At 41.0% G+C, this 19341-nt stretch overlaps 1 protein-coding gene and 1 pseudogene across 2 annotated transcripts in view; one reads left to right on the top strand and one right to left on the bottom strand.

Annotated features, from left to right (window-relative positions):
- The window catches only part of UIMC1 (ubiquitin interaction motif containing 1), a 122919-nt gene that overhangs the window by 73166 nt on the left and 30412 nt on the right, over positions 1-19341 (bottom strand). For both annotated transcript variants that reach the window (XM_012437948.3, XM_012437950.2), the window contains exons 3-6: positions 15559-15643; positions 3543-3667; positions 2411-2516; positions 1369-2105 (exon numbers count right to left, since the gene is read on the bottom strand). In XM_012437948.3, coding sequence (XP_012293371.2) covers positions 1369-2105; positions 2411-2516; positions 3543-3667; positions 15559-15643 — 1053 coding nt within the window. The remainder of the gene's footprint in view (positions 1-1368; positions 2106-2410; positions 2517-3542; positions 3668-15558; positions 15644-19341) is intronic.
- LOC105707135 (mitochondrial fission 1 protein-like) lies at positions 17487-17927 on the top strand (annotated as a pseudogene).

The raw sequence follows: 19341 nt of genomic DNA, 5'->3' as shown, positions 1-19341 counted from the left end.
TGGTACTAGATAAAATAAACTGGCTAATCCACACATGGTATTTTTCACATCCAAAAAAAAAAATTAAGAAATTCTATACATTGTTATGTAATAATCTCATTAGGATATTAAATGAAAAAAGTAGAGAATAATGTGTAAATCATTTGTGCAAAAGAACGTAGGGAAAAGAATATGTACACTGCTTGAATCAGATCAAAGTACCTTGGAAAGATACACTAGAACCAGTAACACAAATTGAGTCCAGAGAGGGGAACTGGTTGGCTGGGTGATAGGGAGAGAAGTTAGACTTTTTACTTATATATTTTTGAATTTTGAGCTGTGTGAATATTACCTATTCAAAAATTTAATTTTAGAAATAATAAAAGATTTTAGGCCAGGTGTGTTGGCTCATGCCTATAATGCCGGCACTTTGGAAGACCAAGGCAGGTGAATGGCTTGAGTTCAGGAGTTCAAGACCAGCCTGAGCAACAAGGTGAAACCCCATCTCTACAAAAAATATAAAAATTGGCTAAGCACGGTAGTGTGCACCAGTGGTCCCAGCTATTGCGGGGGGCTGAGGTGGGGGTATCGCTTGAGCCCAGAGGTGGAGGCTACAGGGAACCAAGATGGCATCACTGCGCACTAGCCTGGGTGACAGAGCGAGACCTTGTCTCAAAAAAAAAAAAAAAAAAGTAAACAAAAATAAATTATGGTATACCTGTGGTGGAATATATCATATATTTACTGTTCTCAGGTATACTTAATACATAAGAAATGATCTGAGATAAACTATGAAGTAGGGGAAGGAACAAAACTTACACTAAAGAGTAGTCATTTTGTTCCAAAAAATTTTTAATGTATTTTTGTATGCATAGAAATGATGATGATTGGCCAGAGTGGCTCACATCTGTAATCCTAGCGCTTTGGGAGGCCAACGTGGGCAGATTACCTGAGGTCAAGAGTTCAAGACCAGCCTGGCCAACACGGTGAAACCCCGTCTCTACTAAAAAATACAAAAAATTAGCCGGGCACGATGGTGGGTGCCTATAATCCCAGCTACCTGGGAGGCTGAGACAGAAGAATCGCTTGAACCCAGGAGACGGTGGTTGTAGTGAGCCGAGATCACGCCACTGCACTCCAGCCTGGGTGGCTGAGTGAGACTCCATCTCAAGAAAAAAAAAAAAGAAATAGTGATGATTACTTCTTGGTGCTGGGCTTACAGGTAGTTTTTTTCTTCTTTATATTCTCCTGTACTTTCCTAATTTTCTATAGTGAACATGTATTACTTTAATAATCAAGGTGGGGGAGACCACAAAAATAACAGCTAAAATAATCCTGGTTTTAATCTGTGAATAAATCATCCTTAATTACAGCATCACTGACCCTTACCTGACCATGACTGGTAGTTGGTTCTTCCTCCAACAAAAGTTTCTCTTTCAAGCTTTTAATTGGGCTTTCCTGGAAATCCTTGGTTTTTGAGTGCCAGTCAGATGCCCTAGACTCCTGCCTCTCCTCTTTGTCTTCATCTCCCATATCTTCTGAGATGCCTTCATTTTTTTCACTAGCCTGCTCTCCTTGGCCACATTCATTCTGGATCAGAGAAGGAGGTCTAGGTAACACTGGTTCCCCAAAACCTTTTTTTTTCAAGAGCTGCCTCTGAGCCATTTTCAGGCTCTTTTGATAAACCTCCAACTGGCAGAGAATGGCCTTGGTATACTGGTTAGGGTCTACTCCATCAGGGCAGAATGGAATACCCCAGAAGTAGTGCACAGTGCCCCCAATGTCCTGGAGGCCTTTGGCATCTGCTAGGGTAGGCAGACAGTGCCTAGATGTGTCCCCCCTACCCTGGGCAGCTTTGAGAAAAGCACAACCCGTCCCAGTACTTTCCTGTGGCTTCCCACACTGTGTGTGCTCAGCCAAATGGCCAGTGCATTTATCAAAAGATTTAACGTTCACATTCTCAAACACTGGCTGGCTTGACTGGTCCCAACTTCCTGAGCTGCCAATGACCGGCTCCTCTTCAGTTTTTTCAGTGTGGTCCCAAGGCTCCTCTCTTTCCTCAGCCTCGTTTCCCTGACTGATATGTGAGCCTTTAAACAGTGATGGAGGTACCAGCTGCCATATGCCTGTAGGTATTTGAGAAAAAGTAGGGCTAAGGACAAATTTTTTTAAAAGGGCTTTATAAGCTATCACTTACCAAGAATTATATAATATGGGTTAAAAAAAGGCTTTTCTTTGGGTTTAACCAAATGTTGCTTTTTCCTTGGAGATAAAAGTATGCTGGATATTCTTACGATCTCAACTACTTCCTGATTTAACTTCATTATCACCAAAAGGATCTGGGGTATTTCCATATATCTACTCTCAGCATGAGATCCCTGTGGTACAGTTATACTTGATGAATGGAAGGAGTCAGAACAGGGAGACATGCCTTCAGTGATCCCAGAGTCTGTGGTTTTCTCTTGGTGTGACTGGGAAGACGGTCCAGAGGTCAGAGGTCGAGATCTGGTAGCAGAAGCATCAGAAGGCCGGCAACTCTGAAACAAGTGATCCCACACCAGCCTAGGTTTATTATTAAAATAACTATATATGAAGGGTCACAGGAAGGACAAAATGGGAGGACACTGTTCCTAAGAGTTTCTATTCTCCAAAATGCAGACGCTCAATTAAATTTCACAGCATATACTGAATACACATTCAGTATATTCAAAGTGCAGTTCGAAGTGTTGTACTAAATCACTATACTGAACATTTTATTAAAATAGGGAAGCAAATGGCATAAAGATGGTTCGGGATCTGCCACTGGCAAGTATCCTTCACATTTAAAATATTTCAGGCCAGGCGCGGTGGCTAATGCTTATAATCCCAGCACTTTGGGAGGCCGAGGCAGGCAGATCACCTGAGGTTGGGAGTTCCAGACCAGCCTGGCCAACATGGTGAAACTCTCTCTACTAAAAATACAAAAATTATCTGGGCATGGTAGCACATGCCTATAATCCCAACTACTCAGGAGGCTGAGGCAGAAGAATTGCTTGAACCTGGGAGGCGGAGGTTGCAGTGAGCCAAGACTGCACTCCAGCCTGGGCAACAGAGTAAGACTCTGTCTCAAAAAAAGAAAAAAATCATTTCAGTTGTGCATATTCAAATGACAATTTAACATTATTTGATTATTTTTAAAAACTGCCTCTTTCTTCCCATTACCCACCTCTAGTTCTCAGTCCCTTTGCTCTCAAAACACAAGAAATTAGCATCTTATCTTGCTGTCTTTTGGGTTCTTGGTATTCAGTAAGTCTTTTCAGAAGCTATCAACTTATAATTCTTTTCAACCATGAACTGAAAAATCCATGGGGTAGAAGAAAACTCTTTCATATAGAATTAACAAAACACTTCAAACTGGATTAACCAACAATTCAACACAGACTTTAAAAAATTATTACGGAAACTTTTGTTAGGTGAAAACCCTATAAGTGAATACATCTAGTTACTAACGCAACTACAACACCACAGAAGTCAAAAATATTGTTGACAAATTTCCACAAACTTTTGCAACATGGTGTATTTACATTCAGGCTTTCAGCAATGGCTTTCCTCAAGAGCTCCTCTTCTTCCTCCTCCTGGCTGTTCACCTCCCTAGCTTCCTGCTCACTCATTTTGAGAGCCAGAGCAAACTGTTCTTCTTCTGTCATCTCTGTAAGAGGATAGGGAAAAAAGAGGGAGGGACACCACAAACAATGAATAAGCATGGAGGCAAGAAAGAGAATTATTAAACTTTTCAACTGAAGCACTACAAGACCACATAATACAATTTTATAATCTTATAAATGAGGAAAGCCCCCAAAGGTAAGGTGTTGGCCAAGATAATTAGCAGCAGTTAACAACAAGAATCCTGGGTTAACTAGACTATAAACTCCCATGAAGGCAGAGTTTTTACCTATACAGTTCACTGTTATATCTCCAGCATATAAAGTGCCGGGCACATGGTACGTAATAAATATTTGATTAATGAATAAATACAGGAATTAATTCCCATTCTAGAGCTTTTTGCTAAATACCACAATGCTTTATGCTCAACATTTAACCAGAATAATTTTACTCTTCAGAATTCTCTGCTTTACCCAGTAGAAAAGAACATCCCTAGTAACAAGAATGCGGTCTCCAAATACCATTCTCCATTAGGAGGAACTGTGGTACACTGAAGAAATCGCTGGTCCCAAGTCCAGAGCATGAAATGAACAAGATAGGCTACAGTATTTGTCACAGATGTAAGCAAGAAATCTATTAGATACTACTAGAGTCATATCAAAAGAACTTAGGAGCCAATTAAATAAAGTCCTCACTGGCCAAAAATGGAACCGGAGCATCAATAAGGATAATAAACGCAGTGAATTAAACCACATAAAATATATTTAGATCTGTAAGTTTAGGCCAGGCGTGGTGGCTCATGCCTGTAATCCCAGCACTTTGGGAGGCTGAGGTGGGCAGATCATATGAGGTCAGGAGTTCAAGACCATCTTGGACAACATGGTGAAATCCCATCTTTACCAAAAATACAAAAATTAGCTAGGCATGGTGGTGGGCGCCTGTGGTCCCAGCTGCTTGGGAGGCTGAGGCAGGAGAATCGTTTGAACCCAGCAGGTGGAGGTTGCAGTGAGCTGAGATCACACCACTGCACTCCAGACTGGCGACAGAACAAGATTCTGTCTTGAAAAGAAAAAAAGTTAGCCAGGCATGGTGGTGTGCACTTGTAGTCCCAGCTACTCTGGAGACTGAGGTAGGATAATCCCTTGAACCCAGGAGGCAAGGCAAGATCACACCACTGCACTCCAGCCTGACTGACAGAGATTCTGATCTCACCAAAAAAAAAAAAAGAAGAAGAAAGATAAACCAGAGCCAGGCATGGTGGTGCGTGCCTGTAGTCCCAGCTACTCAGAAGGCTGAGGTGGGAGAATCACTTGAGCCCAGGAGTTCTGGGCTGTAGTGCGCTATGCCAATCAGGTGTCCACACTAAGTTCAGCATCAATATGGTGACCTCCCGGGAGCGGGGAGCCACCAGGTTGCCTAAGGAGGGGTGAACCGGCCCAGGTCGGAAACGGAGCAGGTCAAACTCCCGTGCTGATCAGTAGTGGGATCGCGCCTGTGAACAGCCACTGCACTCCAGCCTGGGCAACATAGTGAGACCCCGTCTCTAAAAAAGAAAAAAAATAAGAAAAAAAAGAAAGATAAACCAGAAACTAATGCAAACGATTACCTACAGGTGATTGAGAACACAGTGAAAAGGACAAGGGAGGAAAATGACACTTCGTTGACTATAGCTTTTTGTGTAACTTTGACTTAGGAAATCATGTAAATTTTAAACATTTTTTAATAATATGAAATCAGTAAGTACGAGGGATCCCTAAAATCGAATCCAAACACAAAAAATGCACCCAATTGAATTTGAAATAACCTTAATGAAAACGAAAATGTAACATATCAGAATTTCTAGGATGCAACTAAAGCCACATTTACAGGGAAATTTATAGTTTTACATGCTCGTATGAGAAAAGCAAAAGTTTAAAATCAGTAATACAAGTTTCTCACCTTAAGAAGCTAGAATATAAAGAGTAAAATTAACCCAAGTAAGTAGAAACAAAAAAATATAAAGACCAGAAATAAATCAATAAAGTAAAAGATGGGCATACAACAGAGAAAAAATTAAACAAAAAATTAGTTCTATGAAAAGGTCAATAAAATGCATAAACCTCAGCCAGGGGCGGTGGCTCACACTTGTAATCCCAGCACTTTGGGAGGCCGAGCTGGACGGTTCACCTGAGATCAGGAGTTTGAGACCAGCCTGGCCAACATGGTGAAACCTCATCTCTACTAAAAATACAAAAATTAGCCGGGCATGGTGGCGGGCACCTACAATCCCAGCTACTCAGGAGGCTAAGGCAGGAGAATCACTTGAACTCGGGAGGTGGAGGTTGCAGTAAGCCAAGACTGTGCCACTGCACTCAAGCCTGGACGACAGAGCGAGACTCCATCTCAAAAAATTTAAAAACAATTGGCCGGGCGCGGTGGGTCATGCCTGTAATCACAGCACTTTGTGAGGCCAAGGTGGGCAGATCACGAGGTCAGGAGTTCGAGATCAGCCTGGCCAACATGGCAAAACCCCGTCTCTACTAAAAATACAAAACCACAGGAGAATAACTGAAAAGCAGGGCTGGGTGCAGTGGATCATGCCTACAACTGCTTGAGTCCAGGTGGTTGAGGCTGCAGTGAGCCAAGATCACACCAATGTATTCCAGCTTGGGTGACAGAGCAAGACCCTGTCAAAAAAAAAAAAAGAAGAAGAAAATAAATTTTAAAAAAATAGCTGGGTGTGGTGATGCACACCTACAGTCCCAGCTACTCAGGAGGCAGAGGTGGGAGGATCACTTGAGCCCAGGAGTTCAAGACCAGGCTGGGCAACATAGTGAGATCTTGTCTCTACAAATAATAAAAACTAGCTGGGCATGGTGGTGCACACCTGTGGTCCCAGCTACTTGGGAGGCTGAGGTTGGAGGATCGCTTGAGCCCAGGAGGTAGAGGTTGTAATGAGCCACTACATTCCAGCCTAGGCAACGGAGGGAGACCCTGTCTCAAAAAAAATGAAAAAAAAATTAGCTAGGTATGATGATACACATCTGTAGTCTCAGCTACTCAGGAGGCTAAGGCTGGAGGATCACTTGAGCCTAGGAGGTTGAGGCTACAGTATGCTGCGCTCACACCACTATACTCCAGCCCAGGCAACAGAGTAAGACCCTGCCTCGAAAAATAATAATAATAAATAAATAATAAAATAAAATTTACATAGGAATGCAAAGAACCCAGATTAATCAAAAAAAATTTTAAAAATAAAGTTGGAAGAATTATACTGCCTAATTTCAAGACATTTATGCAGCCAACAAACATATGAAAAAATGCTCTTCATCACTGGTCATTAGAGAAATGCAAATCAAAACCACATTGAGATACCATCTCATGCCAGTTAGAATGGCGATCATTAAAAAATCTGGAGACAACAGATGCTGGAGAGGATGTGAAGAAATAGAAACACTTTTACACTGTTGGTGGGAGTGTTGAACCATTAGTTCAACCATTGGGAAAGACGGTGTGGTGATTCCTCAAGGATGTAGAAATAGAAATACCATTTGACTCAGCAATCCCATTACTGGGTATATACCCAAAGGATTATAAATTGTTCTGTTATAAAGACACATGCACATGTAGGTTCATTGCAGTATGTTTACAATAGCAGAGACTTAGAACCAACCAAAATGCCCATCAATGATAGACTGGATAAAGAAAATGTGGGCTAGGCATGGTGGCTCATGCCTGTAATCCCAGTACTTTGGGAGGCCAACGCAGGCAATCACCTGAAGTCAGGAGTTCAAGACCAGCCTGACCAACATGGAGAAACCCTCTCTCTACTAAAAATACAAAATTAGCCAGGCATGGTGGCGCATGCCTATAATCCCAGCTACTCAGGAGGGTGAGGCAGGAGAATCACTTGAACCCAGAAGGCAGAGGTTGCAGTGAGCCAAATTCGTGCCACTGCACTCCAGCCTGGGCAACAGAGTGAGATTCTGTCTCAACAGTAATAACAGGGACAAGGAAATACAAGACAGGACAAGGAAATACAAGACTTATACAACACTATAAACCAACTAGGTCAGACAGACACTCTCCTCAAGTACACACAGAATATTCTCCAGTATAGACCATCTGATGGCAATAAACAAAATGATAATCATCATACAAAGTAGGTTTTCCAACCATGTAAAATTAGAAATAAATAACAAAAAGAAATTGGGAAATACAAAAATAAAGGTACACCTTCACTTTATTGAGCTTCACAGATAATGCATTTTTTACAAAGTAAAGGCCCGTGGCAACCCTGCACTAAATAAATCTATTGGCCCCATTTTTCTAACAACACGTTCATTTCATGTCCCTGTGTCACATTTTGTTAAGTCTTGCAATATTTCAAATGTTTTCATTATTACTGTATCTGTTAACCTGTAATCAGTAACCTTTGACTTATTATAGTTTTGAAGTGTCAGAAACTGCCCACTCTGCCTGTGCTCTATAAATGGAACAATAAAGCCTAGATGATAGCACATCTGTTTATAGCATGGTTAAGTGAATATTTTAAGCCCACTGTTGAGACCTATTGCTCAAAAGGTCTTTAAAAAGATTCTTTTCAAAATATTATTGCTCACCATACAATGTACCTAATCATCAAAAGCGCTAATGAAAATGTACAAGGAGATTAAAGTTGTTTTCATGCCTATTATCACAATTCTATTCTGCAGCCCATGGACCAAGGAGTCATTTTGACTTTCAAGTCTTATTTAAGAAATACATTTCGGGCCGGGCGCGGTGGCTCACACCTGTAATCCCAGTACTTTGGGAGGCCGAGGCGGGTGGATCACGAGGTCAAGAGATCAAGACCATCCTGGTCAACAAGGTGAAACCCTGTCTCTACTAAAAATACAAAAATTAGCTAGGCATGGTGGTGCACGCCTGTAGTCCAAGCTACTCGGGAGGCTGAGGCAGGAGAATTGCTTGAACCCAGGAGGCGGAGGTTGCGGTGAGCCGAGATCGCGCCATTGCACTCCAGCCTGGGTAACAACAGCAAAACTCCGTCTCGAAAAAAAAAAAAAAAAAAAGAAATACATTTCATAAGACTATAGCTGGCATGGAGAGAGATTTCTCTGATAGTTATGGACAAAGTACATTGAAAACCTTCTGAAAAGAATTGACCATTATAGATATCCTTAAAAACATACATGGGCCGGGCGCAGTGGCTCAGAAGATCGAGACCATCCTGGCTAACATGGTGAAACCACCCCTAAAAACACAAAAAATTAAAAAATTAGCCAGGTGTGGTGGCATGCGCCTGTAGTCCCAGCTACTCGGGAGGCTGAGGCAGGAAAATCGCTTGAACCCAAGAGGTGGAGGTTACAGTGAGCCACACCACTGCATTCCTGCCTGGGTGACAGAGAGCAAGACTGTTTCGGGGAAAAAAAAAAAAAAAAAAAAAAAAATCCATGATTCAGGAAAAAAAAAATCCATGATTCATGGAAGAAGGTCAAAATAGCAACACTCATAGAAGTCTGGCAGAAGTTTATTCCAACTCCTATGGATAACTTTTGGAGGTTTAAGAATTCAGTGGAGGAAGTAACTGCAGATGTGGTGAAAACAGCAAGAAAACTAGAACTGAAAGTAAAGCCTGAAGATATGACTGAATTGCTACAATCTCATGATTGAACCTGAATGGATGAGTTCTTTCTTTTTTTTTTTGAGACGGAGTTTCGCTCTTGTTACCCAGGCTGGAGTGCAATGGCGCGATCTCGGCTCACCGCAACCTCTGCCTCCTGGGTTCAGGCAATTCTCCTGCCTCAGCCTCCAGAGTAGCTGGGATTACAGGCACCCGCCACCATGCCCAGCTAATTTTTTTTGTATTAGTAGAGACGGGGTTTCACCGTGTTGACCAGGATGGTCTTGATCTCTTGACCTCGTGATCCACCCGCCTCAGCCTCCCAAAGTGCTGGGATTACAGGCTTGAGCCACCGCGCCCGGCTGAGTTCTTTCTTATGGAAGAGCAAAGAAAGTGGTTTCTTGAGATGCAATGTCTTCCCGGTGAAGATGCTGTGAACATTGTTGTAATGACAACGAAGGATTTAGAATACTGCATAAACTTAGTTGATAAAGCAATGACAAGGTTTGAAAGGAATGACTCTGTTCTACTGTGAGTAAAATGCTGTCAAACAGCATCCCATGCTACAGAGAAATAGTTCATGAAAGGTTGATCAATGCAGCAAATATCATTGTTGTTTTAAGTAGCTGCCACAGCCACCCCAACCTTCAGCAACCACCACCCTGATGAGTCAGTCAACAGCCATCAACATCATGGCAAGATCCTCCACGAGCAAAAACATAACCACTCACTAATGGCTCAAATGATTATTAGCATATTTTAGCAATAAAGTATTTTTTAATTAATTACACTGATTTTTTTTAGACATAATGCTATTGCACACTTTTAACAGACTACAGTGTAGCGTAAACATAACTTTTATATGCACTGGGAAACCAAAAAACCCTTGACTCACTTTACTGCAATATTCACTTTACCGCCGTGGTTTTGAACTGAGCCCACAGTACCTCTGAGGTATACCTGCACATGGAAATTAAATAAAACCTTCCTAAATAACCACGAGTCAAAGAAATCACAAAGAAAATACGAAAATACTCTGAGATGAATGAAAATGAAGATAGTTATCTTCAAAATGTGTGGGATAACGCTAAAAGGGTAATTACAAGGAAATTTAAAGCTGTATAATGCCTATAGTTAAAAAAAAGGCCAGGCGTGGTGGCTCATGCCTGTAACCCCAGTACTTTGGAAGGCGGAGGCAGGTGGATCACTTGAGCCCTGGAGTTCCAGACCAGCCTAGGCAACATAGTGAAACTCGATCTCTGTGATGGATACAGCAAACCACCATGGCACATGTATACCTATGTAACAAACCTGCATGTTCTACACATGTATCCCAGAACCTAAAGTATAAAATAGATAGACAGATAGATAGGTAGGTAGGTAGGTAGGTAGGTAGGTAGACAGATAGATAGATAGATATAGACAGATAGATACACATTAAAACAAAAAAAAAAACTTCCAGGTGTGGTAGCTCACATCTGTAATCCCAGCACTTTGGGAGGCTGAGGTGAGCAGATCATGAGGTCAGGAGTTCGAGACCAGCCTGGCCAATATGGTGAAACCCTGTCTCTACTGAAAAATACAAAAATTAGCCAGGCGCAGTGGCACATGACTATTGTACCAGCTACTTGGGAGGCTGAGGGAGGAGAATCATTGGAACATGGGAGGCAGAGGTTGCAGTGAGCTGAGATCGCGCCACTGCAATCCTCCAACAGAGCAAGACTCCATCTCAAAAAAAAAAAAAAAAAAAAAAAATTAGCCAGGCCTGGTGGCACTTATCTGTAGTCCCTACCATTCGGGAGGCTGACGAAGGAGGATCACCTAAGCCAGGGGAGCTTAAGGTTGCACTGCGATCATGCCACTGCACTCCACACTCCAGCCTGGGCAACAGGGTGAGACCCTGTTTAGAAAAAGGAAGAAAAATCTCAAATCAATAATCTAACCATCCAACTTAAAACACAGAAAAAAAAAAGGACAAGTTAAACCTAAAGAAAGAAGAAAGGAAAAAATAAAGATTGCAGGGGAAACTGATAGAGAATAGAAAAATAAAAGAAAAAATTCTTTCAAAAATTCAAAAAATTGACAGACATTAATAACAGATAAATTGAGGGCTCAGTAGGGCATGTCTGTAGTCTTAGCTACTTGAAAGGCTGAGTCCAGAAGATTGCTGGAGCCCAGGAATTCAAGGACAGCCTGGGCTACACAGTGAGACCCCATCTTAAAAGGAAAAAAAACAAGTTAGATTGAACAGGAAAAGAGAGAAGATGCAAGTAACAAAATCAGAAATGAAAGTGGACCTGTTACCACCAAGCTTACAGAAATAAGGTTGTACATAAGGAACAGTATGAACAATTATACGCCAACAAGTTAGATAACTTAGATTAAGTAGAAAAATCCTAGAAAGACACAAACTATCTAAACTGACTCAAGAAAAAAATAGAAAATCTGAAAAGAACTATAGCAAGTAAGAGATCAAATTAATTATCAAAAACCTACCCATAAAGAAAGGGACCAGGACCAGATGGATTCACTAGCAAATTCTGCCAAAGAGTTAAAGAAAAATTAATACCGATTCTTCAAAAACTCTTCCAAAAAATACAAGAGTACACTGCCCAACTCATTCTATAAGGCCAATATAAGCCTGATACCAAAACCAAAGACATTGCAAGAGAACTACATTACAGTATCTCTTATAAACATATACTAAAATCTGTAACATATTAGCAAGCCAAATCCAGCAACATATAAAAAGTATTAAACACTAAAACAAAGCAAGATTTACCCCAGGAATGCAAGGTTGATTTAACTTATATACCAAATAAACCAGGGGTCCCCAACCCCTAGGCCATGGGCTACCAGTCCGTGGCCTGTTAGGAACTGGCCACACAGCAGGAGGTTAAGTGGCAGGCTAGCAACTGAAGCTTCATCTGTATTTATAGCCACTCCCCATCACTCACATCACTGCCTGAACTGTGCCTCCTGTTTGATCAGCAGTGACATTAGATTCTCATAGAAATGTGAACTCCATTGCGAACTGCACATGTTGAAGGATCTAGGTTGCATGATCCTTATGAAAATCTAACGCTTAATGATCTGTCACTTTCTCCCATCACCCCCAGATGGGACTGACTAGTTGAAGGAAAACAAGCTCAGGGCTCCCACTGATTCTACATTATGGTGAGCTGTATAATTATTTCATTATATATTATAATGTAATAATAATAGAAATAAAGTACACCTCCCCTTCTCCAGTCCATGGAAACATTGGCATGGGTCCCTGGTGCCAAAAAGGTTGGGGACCACTGAAATAAACAATATATAGGACAAAACCTAGATAATCATCGACACAGAAAATACATTTGACAAAATTCAACACTTCCTCATAAAAACATTTTCAAATGTTAAAACGATGCATTTTATGTTATGGGTATTTTATCACCTTTTTTAAAAACTTCTTTTTAATGAGCAAAGGAAGTGAACAAATATTTCTGCAAAGAAGATATACAAATGGCTAACAAACACATGAAAAGACGCTCAACATTATTAGCCATTAGAGAAAAAATGCAAATCAAAACCACAATAAGAGACCACTTTATACTCACTAGGATAACTATAATTTTTAAAAATGAAAGTAAGGAGTTGGTGAGAATATGGAGAAATGAGAACTCTCATACACTGCCGGTACAAATGCCTGGTAATTCCACAAATGATTAAATATAATTACCATATGAACCAGGAATTCTACTCCTAGTTATAGATCCTACAGAAAACATGTCCACACAAAAATTTATACACGCATGTTTACAGCAACATCAGTCATAATGGCCAAAAAGTAGAAACACAAATGTCTACCAAATGATAAATACTATGGTATATTAATATAATGAAATATTATTTAGCAGTAAAGGAACGAAGTACTGATGCATACTAAATCATGGATTAACCTGGATTAACATGGATTAACAAGAGCAAAATTCTGTCTCAAAAATAAAATAAAATGGAATCATAAAATAATACTTAACAAATGCAAAAATAGACAAAAAAGAAACAGGCAGGGCGCGGTGGCTCACACCTGTAATCCTAGCACTTTGGTAGGCTGAGGCAGGTGCATCACCTGAGGTCAGGAGTTCAAGACCAGCCTGGCCAACGTGGTAAAACCCCATCTCTACTAAAAATACAAAAATTAGCTGGGTGTGCTTACGTGCACCTGTAATCCCAGCTACTCGGGAGGCTGATGCAGGAGAATTGCTTGAATCCAAGAGGCGGAGGTTGCAGTGAACTGAGATCATGCCACTGTACTCTAGCCTGAGCAACAGAGCAAGACTCTGTCTCGAAAACAAAAAAAAAAAGAAGAAACGAAAAACAACTGACACAAATAAACATCTTCCAAAATGGTAAATTTTAATCCAACTATATCAGTAATTGTGTTATATGTAAATGGCCTAAAAACACCAATTAAAAGTCAGATTGTCACACTGGATTTAAAAAAAAGCATGATCCAACTTAAAAAAAAAAGGCCAGGTGCAGTGTCTCGTGCCTGTAATCCGAGAACTTTGGGAGGCCAAGGCAGGAGGATCACTTGAGGCCAGGAGTTCAAGACCAGCCTAGCCAATATGACAAAACGCTGTCTCTACTAAAAATGCAAAAATTAGCCAGGTGTGTTGGTGCACACTTATAAATCCAGCTACTCAGGAGCCTGAGGCACAAGAATCACTTGAACCGGGAGACAGAGGCTGCACTGAACCAAGATTACACCACTGTACTCCACACTCTAGCCTGGGTGATGGAGGGAGACTCTGTCTCAAAAAAACAAAAAAAAGTAAAGCGCTGACTATAAAGAGCCACAACGACCAAGTACACAATTATCAACAGTCGACCAATAGTGACAAAAACTTAACCATTAAGATTATTGCATTTCAAACAGACTGCATTTCAAAAAGATTACTGCATTTCAAATCTACTATCTATTATTCTCAAGACTGACAATAACCTGAGTACATTAAGTAGATCTAACCATAGAGACACATGTATCTAGACATAATGCAATGATTTAATAACAAAGAGTTGTTTATGGTTAATTACACAAGTCTGAGAATTTCATCTTAAAGTCACTACAATTTAAGTTAACACTGAAAAAAGCCTTGTTTATCTTGACTAAATTATTATAATAATTTCAACTAGTAAAACTGAAAAGTAACTGAAATAACATTTCATTTCACATTAAAATGGAAAAGTATAGGCCAGGCACAGTGGCTCACGCCTGTAATCCCAGCACTTTGGGAGGCTGAAGTGGGAGGATCACCAGAGGTCAGGAGTTCAAGACATGCCTGGCCATGATGGTGAAATTCCATCTCTGATAAAAATACAAAAATTAGACAGGCATGGTGGCGTGCACCTGTAATCCCAGCTACTCAGAAGGCTGAGGTAGGAGAATCACTTGATCCCAGGAGGCAGAGGTTGCAGTGAGCCGATATCATGCCACTGGACTCCAGCCTGGGCAACAGAGTGAGACTCTGTCTCAAAAAAAAGCAAAAGTATGATAACAATTATTACCTTCAAAATTGAGTAATGAAGACGGAAGAGAATGCAAAACCTCAAACAAAGAATTCGAATGGCAAAAATAGTAATAGGTATCATTATTTGAGCCTCTATTAAATGACTTTCTAAGTAACTGTTATTATCTGCATTTTATTGATGAGGAAACAGAGGTAAGCTAAAAGCAGTGACTTGCCTAAGATCCACATAGTAAGGGGTTAAAGCAAGAATTCAAACCCAAGTGTGCCTTACTCTGAAAGCCACATCTTTTATTTCAACACTCTGCCTCTAATAAGTCAACTGTATAAGCTATGGGTAACTATATAGGCAATTCCTGGAAAAAAAAAATTATTATTTTTTTTTGGGACAGAGCCTCACTCTGTCTTCCAGGCTGGAGTGCAGTGGCACAATCTCAGTTCACTGCAATCTTCTCCTCCCAGAGAATAAAGCAATTCTCATGCCTCAGCCTCCTGAGTAGCTGGGACTACAGATGTACACCACCACACCCAGCTACTTTGTATTTTGTATTTTTAGTAGAGACAGGGTTTCACCATGTTGGCCAGGTTGGTCTCGAACTCCTGACCTCAAGTGATCCACCCACTTCAGCCTCCCAAAGTGCTGGGATTACAGGCATGAGTCACCGTGCCTGCTGACTCCTGAAAATTTTAATGACATCCAGTATAAACAGAAAACACATACAGTCTCATTCAAAGAAGTCTTCTTTTCCTAATGAAGAAACTAGTATCAGTTCTGTGACTGTTACAATTCCCAAACCATTCTAAACAAAAATGAAAACATACGTGCAATTTTTCTTTTGGCCAAACACTTTGTTCTATTTGACTGTTTTGTCTTCATTTTCTGCAATTCATTCTCCTCCTTTTGTTCCTGTTGCAAAACAAGAAATATGATCAGTGTGGCTGCCATTAAAAGTAGTAATTTCTCTCTCTTCTACCTCCTTTATGGCTAATAGAGGCCTCTGAGGAATCGGTGACTGTTATAAATATGCACATAAAACATTAGAAGATCATTTTCAATATAAAAAGGAAAATATAAGATCTAGAACCAATAAAAACCATAAAAACAAAAAATGTGTCATATATTGGCATTAATATCTGTCATATAAACAGTCACACAAAAACTAGTCTATCTCTAAAATACCAGTAAGCACCACCTAAGATCAGAGTAGCTTGACTGAGATTTTAAAAATAATAATGTTTAAACTCAGTGTGTATTCATTTATTTTAAATCATTCTTTGGACACTGGTTAGTGAAGGAAAAGAAAAAGAGAATAAATGAAAAATCCTATAGAAACAAAAGAGAACCACCGGGCGCGGTGGCTCACGCCTGTAATCCCAGTACTTTGGGAGGCCAAGGCGGGCGGATCACAAGGTCAGGAGATCGAGATCATCCTGGCCAACATGGTGAAACCCCGTCTCTACTAAAAAAATACAAAAATCAGCTGGGCATGGTGGCGCGTGCCTGTAGTCCCAGCTACTCAGGAGGCTGAGGCAGGAGAATTGCCTGAACCCAGGAGGCGGAGGTTGTAGTGAGCCGAGATTGTGCCACTGCACTCCAGCCTGGCGCCTGGCAACGGAGCAAGACTCTGCCTCAAAAAAAAACAAAAACAAAAAAAAAACAAAAAAAAAGAGAACCAAATACACCAACCCTACACCCCACATTAAAATTTAATGAGAAACACAAAATAATCAAGAAAACAAAAAATAAAATAGAGAAAGAAATAAAAGGCCAGGCACGGTAGCTCATGCCTGTAATCCCAGCACTTTCGGAGGCTGAAGTGAGAGAATTGCTAGAGGCCAGTTCAAAACTAGCCTGGGCAATGTAGATATACCCTGTCCTTACCAAAAACAATAATTTTTTTTAATAAAAAACATTCTTTTTAATTAAAAAAAATTTTTTTTTTTTAATTAGCCAGTCATGGTCCTAGCTACTCAGGAGGCTGGAGCAGGATCACTTGAGCCCAGAACTTCGAGGCTGCAGTAAGCTATGATCACACCACCACCACTGTACTCCAGCCTGGGAAACAAAGCAACATCCCATCTCCAAAAATAAATAAATAAAATAAAAATTAAAATAAGCAGAGGATTTGAACAGAATTTCTCTGAAGAAGAACATGATATAGAAATGTCCAATAAAAATAAAAATAAGCAGAGGATTTGAACAGAATTTCTCTGAAGAAGAACATGATATAGAAATGTCCAAGAAGTACATGAAAAGACGCCCAACATCATTAGTCAGTAGGGAAATACAAGTCAAAACCACAATAAGGTATCACTTCACACCCACTAGGAGAATTAAAATAACTTTTGTTTCAAATCAGAAAATAAGCTCTGGCACAGATTACAAAAAATAGAAACCTAGTACACTGTTGGTGGGAATATAAAACACTGCCACCACTGTGGAAAAAAATGAGGTACTGATACACACTACAAAATGAACGCACCTTGAAAATATATAATTCGAAAAAGCCAGGCAAAAGGCCACATATACTATATGATTACATTTATAAGACATGCCCAGAATGGGCACATCCATACAGAAAGTAGATTAGTGGTTGTCGAGGGCTAGAGGTTTGGGGAAAAATGGAGAGTAACTGCTAACGTAAATGGGTTTCTTCTGAGGGTAATGAAAACGTTCTAGACTCCTGCTACTGGGCCATGGAGACTGTAGCACAGTATAGTGTGGTGTGAGGCTCGCAGGGGCAGTGGCCATGGACGTTGTGCTGAACAAGTTGGTGTTTATGGATGACAGGCTAAAGTCTGAAAATAAATTTCAGTCTGAGAAGGCAGCAGGCTCGGTGTCCAAGAGCACGCAGTCTGAGTACACCTGGTGCTGACCAACTATAATGATGACATCGCGCTGCTTGAGGAGCTGCTGCCCAAAGGGAACAAAGAAGAGCAGCAGGATTATGTCTTCTACCTGACTGTGGGGAACTACCAACTCAAGAAATATGAAAAGGCCCTAAAGTACATGCAAGAGCTGCTGCAGACAGAGCCCCAGAACAACCAGGCCAAGGAACTAGAACGGTTTCATTGGCAAGGTCATGAAGAAAGATGAACTAGTGGGCATGGCCATCACTGGAGGCATGGCCCTGGGCGTGGCAGGACTGGCTGGATTCATCAGACTCGCCATTTCCAAATCTAAATCGTGAAAGAGATACAGGAGCCCATGAAGGATATTCCAAGAGGAGCCTATCCATCCTCACTGTTCCTTCCCTATTCTCCCCCATACCCTCATCACTGTCTCTGTGGCCTTCAACTTCCACTCTCCTAAGACCTGTCCTTCAGCCCCAAATCATGTACTCTGGGATGAGTATAAACGAAACTGGGCTGTGGCTTGGGGATGGGGAATGGAAAATGTTCTAAAATTAACTGTGGGTCGGGCACAGTGGCTCACTCCTGTAATCCCAGCACTTTGGGAGGCCCAGGCAGGTGGATCACCTGAGGTCAGGAGTTCAAGACCAGCCTGGCCAACATGGTGAAACCCCAACTCTACTAAAAATACAAAAATTACCCAGGTGTGGTGGCACATGCTTGTAATCCCAGGTACTCGGGAGGTTGAAGCATGAGAATCACTTGAACCCAGGAGGCAGAGACTGCAGTAAGCCAAGATCGTGTCACTGTACCATAACCTGGGCAACAGAGCAAGACTGTGTCTCTCAAAAAAAAAAAAAAAGAGAAATTAAGACAAATCCACAACTATGGTTAAAGACTTCAATAACCTCCTCAACATATTTGCAGAATAGACAGAAAATCAATAAATATAAAGTAGATTTGGGCCGGGCACGGCGGCTCATGCCTGTAATTCTAGCACTTTGGGAGGCTGAGGTGGGCAGATCACAAGGTCAGGAGATCAAGACCATCCTGGCCAACATGGTGAAACCTCGTCTCTACTAAAAATACAAAAATCTTAGCTGGGCGTGGTGGCAAATGCCTGTAGTTCCAGCTACTCAGGAGGCAGAGGCAGGAGAATCGCTTGAACCAAGCAGGCGGAGATTACAGTGAGCCGAGATTGAGCCACTGCACTACAGTGCAAGACTCAGTCTCAAAAAATATATAGATGGATAGATAGATAGATAGATAGATAGATAAAACACTATCATCAAACTTCATCAGATTGACATTTACAGAAATCACTATCCAAAATGTACATTCTTCTCAAGTACACACAGAATATTCTGGGCCATAAAACAAGTTTCACTCAATTTAAAAATGATTCAAATCATATAAAATACATATGATTAAGGGAATTACATTAGAAATCAGTAATAATTGATGGGCGCAGTGGCTCATGCCTGTAATCCTAGCATTTTGGGAGCCCGAGGCGGGCGGATCACCTGATGTCAGGAGCTCAAGACCAGCCTGGCTAACATGGTAAAACCCTGTTTCTACTAAAAATACAATAAATTAGCTGGGCATGGTGGCTCATGACTGCAATCCCAGCTACTCAGGGGGCTGAGGCAGGAGAATCACTTGAACCCAGGAGGTAGAGGTTGCAGTGAGCCGAGATCGCACCATTGCCCTCCAGCTTGGACAACAAGAGTGAAACTCTATCTCAAAAAAAAG

This window comes from Aotus nancymaae, unplaced genomic scaffold, assembly GCF_030222135.1.
Source record: "Aotus nancymaae isolate 86718 unplaced genomic scaffold, 86718_ANA_hifiasm-v0.15.2.pri h1tg000015l_1, whole genome shotgun sequence".
Classification (NCBI taxonomy): Eukaryota; Metazoa; Chordata; class Mammalia; order Primates; family Aotidae; genus Aotus; species Aotus nancymaae.
Note: the sequence above shows the minus strand (reverse complement) of the source record. Positions and strands in the feature narration are given on the sequence as shown.